The sequence below is a fragment of the Sander vitreus genome, chromosome 23 (genome assembly GCF_031162955.1).
Source record: "Sander vitreus isolate 19-12246 chromosome 23, sanVit1, whole genome shotgun sequence".
In the NCBI taxonomy this organism is placed as follows: domain Eukaryota; kingdom Metazoa; phylum Chordata; class Actinopteri; order Perciformes; family Percidae; genus Sander; species Sander vitreus.
The window spans coordinates 22,786,949-22,791,505 of record NC_135877.1 but is presented as its reverse complement, the minus strand read 5'-3'; the positions used below and the strand labels follow the sequence as shown (position 1 = coordinate 22,791,505).

General features: G+C 46.3%; 1 protein-coding gene across 4 annotated transcripts in view; it reads right to left on the bottom strand.

Moving 5' to 3' along the window:
• Positions 1-2,036: 2,036 nt before the first annotated feature.
• Positions 2,037-4,557, bottom strand: part of LOC144537729 (uncharacterized) — a 4,154-nt gene continuing 1,633 nt past the window's right edge. For all 4 annotated transcript variants that reach the window (XM_078281581.1, XM_078281579.1, XM_078281580.1 and 1 more), the window contains 2 exons: positions 3,170-3,490; positions 2,037-2,140 (listed from right to left, as the gene is read on the bottom strand). In XM_078281581.1, coding sequence (XP_078137707.1) covers positions 2,097-2,140; positions 3,170-3,490 — 365 coding nt within the window. In that variant the 3' untranslated portion in view covers positions 2,037-2,096. The remainder of the gene's footprint in view (positions 2,141-3,169; positions 3,491-4,557) is intronic.

Genomic DNA, 4,557 nt, shown 5'->3' with positions numbered 1-4,557 from the left:
CGTGTCCAAAAAACGTGTCCCACTACGAAAAGTGCTAACTGAATGGAAATGAATAACATTATCATGAATAAAAAGAATCAAGGTTATAATCACGGGGTCCTTTGCACACGTGTAAGGTTCTTTTACAGGTTAGTTTTTCGTTTGTATTCAGTGAATGATTATATGCTGGCCCATTGCCCTGGATGCTGTCCTCAGATAGGAGATAATTAAAAAAACTAAAAGTAATAATTGAATAATATATTTACCACATGAAAGAGTACATTGTAATATGTAGTAAAATATACAAACAGTGAGTTTTGAACAATATTTTCTATTATTTTGTGGTTGCTTAAAATGTGTCCCACATATTCTAACCTCATATTCTGACACAGTTCATCCATAAGTTTGATGCATTAAGGCCTCCTGCACGCTGGCTGTGTGGCGTGAGCGTGTCAGCTGTGTGAGCATGTCAGCTGTGTGGCGTGAGCGTGTCAGCTGTGTGAGCGTGTCAGCTGTATGGTGTGAGCGTGTCAGCTGTGTGAGCGTGTCAGCTGTGTGAGCGTGAGCGTGTCAGCTGTGTGAGCGTGTCAGCTGTGTGGTGTGAGCGTGTCAGCTGTGTGGTGTGAGCGTGTCAGCTGTGTGAGCGTGTCAGCTGCGTGGCGTGAGCGTGTCAGCTGTGTGAGCATGTCAGCTGTGTGGCGTGAGCGTGTCAGCTGTGTGAGCGTGTCAGCTGTGTGAGCGTGAGCGTGTCAGCTGTGTGAGCGTGTCAGCTGTGTGAGTTTGTCGGCTGCGTGAGCGTGAGCGTGTCAGCTGTGTGAGCGCGTCAGCTGTGTGAGCGCGTCAGCTGCGTGGCGTGCCCGTTTATATTTGGTCCCATGGTAACAGGTTAGAGCGTGCACACTGCCTGCGTGACACGCACGTCTCAGGCGCGGCTCGAGCTGAAGACGCGTGCATGCTAGAAATAGGACCGACGCCTATTTTTCACGCCACACGCCAGCGTGTTGGAAGCATTTCCTGGCAACATAGAATAGGAAAAGATGTTTATATGTCATTTAGACACAAATACATATTAATAAATGACATTTTGATGTTTGAAAGTCTCTAGTTTTTCAAATATTGCATATTCTGGAGCCTATTTCACCGTCAATACTCCCAACGTTGTGTTTGCTGTAATCAGATCAGAATATATTTATGTTTATGTTTATGGGAAACATACATGTGTACAGACAAGGCTAGCAGCAGCAGCTGCAGCAGCAGCAGCAGCAGCAGCAGCTGCAGCTCCAGCAGCAGCAGCAGCAGCAGCAGCAGCAGCAGTAGCAGCAGCAGCAGCAGCAGCAGCAGCAGCAGCAGCAGCTGCAGCTCCAGCAGCTCCAGCAGCAGCAGCAGCTGCAGCTCCAGCAGCAGCAGCAGCAGCAGCAGCTGCAGCTCCAGCAGCAGCAGCTCCAGTAGTAGCAGCAGCAGTAGCAGCAGTAGCAGCAGCTGCAGCTCCAGCAGCAGCAGCTCCAGTAGTAGCAGCAGCAGCAGCAGCAGCAGCAGCAGCTCCAGCAGCAGCAGCAGCAGCAGCAGCAGCAGCAGCAGCAGCAGCAGCCGCGTCAGACACGTTTCTGGTGTGTAAAGACGTAGAAAACGCCACGCAGCTGACACAAGGGACAAGGGAGACAAGACGGACTTCAAAATAAAACAGGAAACAGAACAGAACTAACAATCGTGACAATATCCCTCATGTTGTCTTCCCGTGCACCATGAACTTGTTGTCCTTCTGGATCAAAAATGTACTTTCTTTGGCGCTTTTTTTTTACGCTCTTGGTGCGTTTTTAAACGTTTTTGTCACTTTATTTCAACGCTTTTTTAAAAGTCATGGTCAATACACCTAATTGAAATGATATTATAGCTATTTTCTAGATAAAATGGCAGAAATTATGAATTATTTTGACTAATAGTGAAGATCAGAGGATGTTGAGTAGATCACAGACTGGTTTATATCAGAGTTTAGTCAGGAGACTGTAAGAAACCCATATTTCTGACGTAAAGCCCGGAGACAACACAAGGGTTAAATGTGTCTTTGTGGAAAGTGTGTGGTTGTCCTCAGAGCTCAGTCAGGCTGTGGTTTGCAGGGTTTAGTTCCCGTTAGTCGCCACATCCATCAGATCGTTCAACAAATCTGAAACACAACCAAAGACAGTCATTACGGGTCTGATTAGATCTTATATCTGCCTGCTAGACCTTTACACACATACATGAAACAACGTTTGAACCTTATTTGGATGGAATAGTTGGCGCACTCATTGGTGTAGTGTCTTCAAAGTGCTCATGTTATGCTTTTGGGCTAGAAATATGACAAAAGGACGTTGAAAAAAGCGACAAAAAACCCATCAAAAACATCGGAAAAAGCCTCAAAAAACCTGTTAAAATATTAACATAACATAACATATTTTTTAACATAATTAAAAAACATGTTAATAAAAGTGTAGAAATGTCACGGTTCATGTCGGGAAAGCGAGGCTTGGACCCAAATGCAGTTTAGAAGAGATTTATTGAAGAAGTACTATCCACAAGGCAAGGCAATACACGACAGGGAGGACAACACAAACTACACGCAACAAACGTACAATGATCCGACAAGAGACAACGACAGAGACAGGGACAGGGACTAAATACACCAGGTAATGAGGACTAACGAGGGACAGGTGATACAACAGGTGGGACTAATCAGGGTGGGGCAGAACAATCAGAAAAGGCGGGAAACAAACAAAGACAGGAAGTAAACTAGACAAGACAAGGGAGACAAGACAGACTACAAAATAAAAACAGGAAACAGAACAGAACAGAAAAACAAGACTACCACAAAAAGACGGAAAAAATACCAAAACCCTGACAAGACAAAGAACAACAAAATGTTGACATTTTGACCCACAACAAAACACAAAGGGTTAATATTCTGAGCTTGTGTAAAAACGTTTTGGAGGTTTTGTGAACGTGTCGCTTTTTTCGATGCTTTTCATAACATTTGTGTCATTTTTTCGGACGTTTTTTCCCGACATTTGAGGCTGTTTTGAACCCTTTTAAGATATTACTCTGATTTTTATCCCATAATCAGGAAGATCTAAAGACTCCGGACTCAGAACAATGGCTGATTATTTAATAACCTGATCTATCATGTGGCTGTGGAGATCTTTTTCTCCGTACGTACCTCCGTCATTAAAGGTGACACTTTGTCCTCCGCCTTCTCCGATTCCTCCTGCAGCTCCTTCGTCGTAGCTGACGGCAACGTCGGCGTCCTGCCGTTCGCTGAAGAGACCGGCGAACCCCGACTTCCTCTCCACCGGTTTGTCTTTCTTCTTGTCGCCATCGGAGTCGAAGATCTTGGAGAAGAAACCTTCCTTCTCGGCCGGTTTCTCTTTCTTCTTTTCATCTTTGTGGAAAACCTTTGAGATGAATCCTCCTTTCTTGGCGTCCTTTTCCTCGTCCTTCACGCCGAGAGCGCTCTTCACTTTATCCTCCACGATGTCTCCTGCAGAGCAAACACATTACATCAGAGTTCAACGTTACGGCTAAACGCCAAAGAAAGAGACACATAAAAACTAGGGATGCACTGAATCCAGATTGTTGGGGTTCGGCCAAACCCCCTGGTTGAGGTTCTGCTGAGTCCTGAACCCCCTGGTTGAGGTTCTGCTGAATCCTGAACCCCCTGGTTGAGGTTCTGCTGAACCCTGAACCCCCTGGTTGAGGTTCTGCTGAATCCTGAACCCCCTGGTTGAGATTCTGCTGAGTCCTGAACCCCCTGGTTGAGGTTCTGCTGAATCCTGAACCCCCCTGGTTGAGGTTCTGCTGAATCCTGAACCCCCTGGTTGAGGTTCTGCTGAATCTTGAACCCCCTGGTTGAGGTTCTGCTGAGTCCTGAACCCCCTGGTTGAGGTTCTGCTGAATCCTGAACCCCCTGGTTGAGGTTCTGCTGAACCCTGAACCCCCTGGTTGAGGTTCTGCTGAGTCCTGAACCCCCTGGTTGAGGTTCTGCTGAGTCCTCGTCCCGTCCTCAGTCCATGAACACAGTCAACACATTAATGAAGTAAACAGTGACTGTCCTTCCTTTGCCGTACCTGAAGTTGCTGCATTCTGGCTGCTGTCTGTAGATTCCTTCATGCTCAGCTCGTATTCTTCCAGATGTTTCATACCAGATGTTGTAACAGCGGTGATGTTGTGTATTGTTTAGGGTCCTCGCCACCACCAGACTAATCAGCATTGCAGATTGAACATGTAGCTGGACTTGAATGGCCTTCTTTTGACTGAAAGTACTGCCAAACAACACTTTTTCTGCTCACCAGTTCCATTTCCACTTCCTCTCAGCCTGCTGCATTGAAGCTCCACCTACGTAAACACCTTCCTGTAATCAACGGCGCCGTCATTACGGCGACCAGCGTAGCGCGGAGTGACAGCGTAGGGTTCAGCAGAAACCCAACCCCGTCAAAAAGCCCAATATTCAGCCCAATCAGAAGCCCAATCCTGGATTCAGGGCATCACTGACAAAAAACACAAAAACAACGACAACAAATCTAAAAAATGTGGCTCAACTTTATGTTT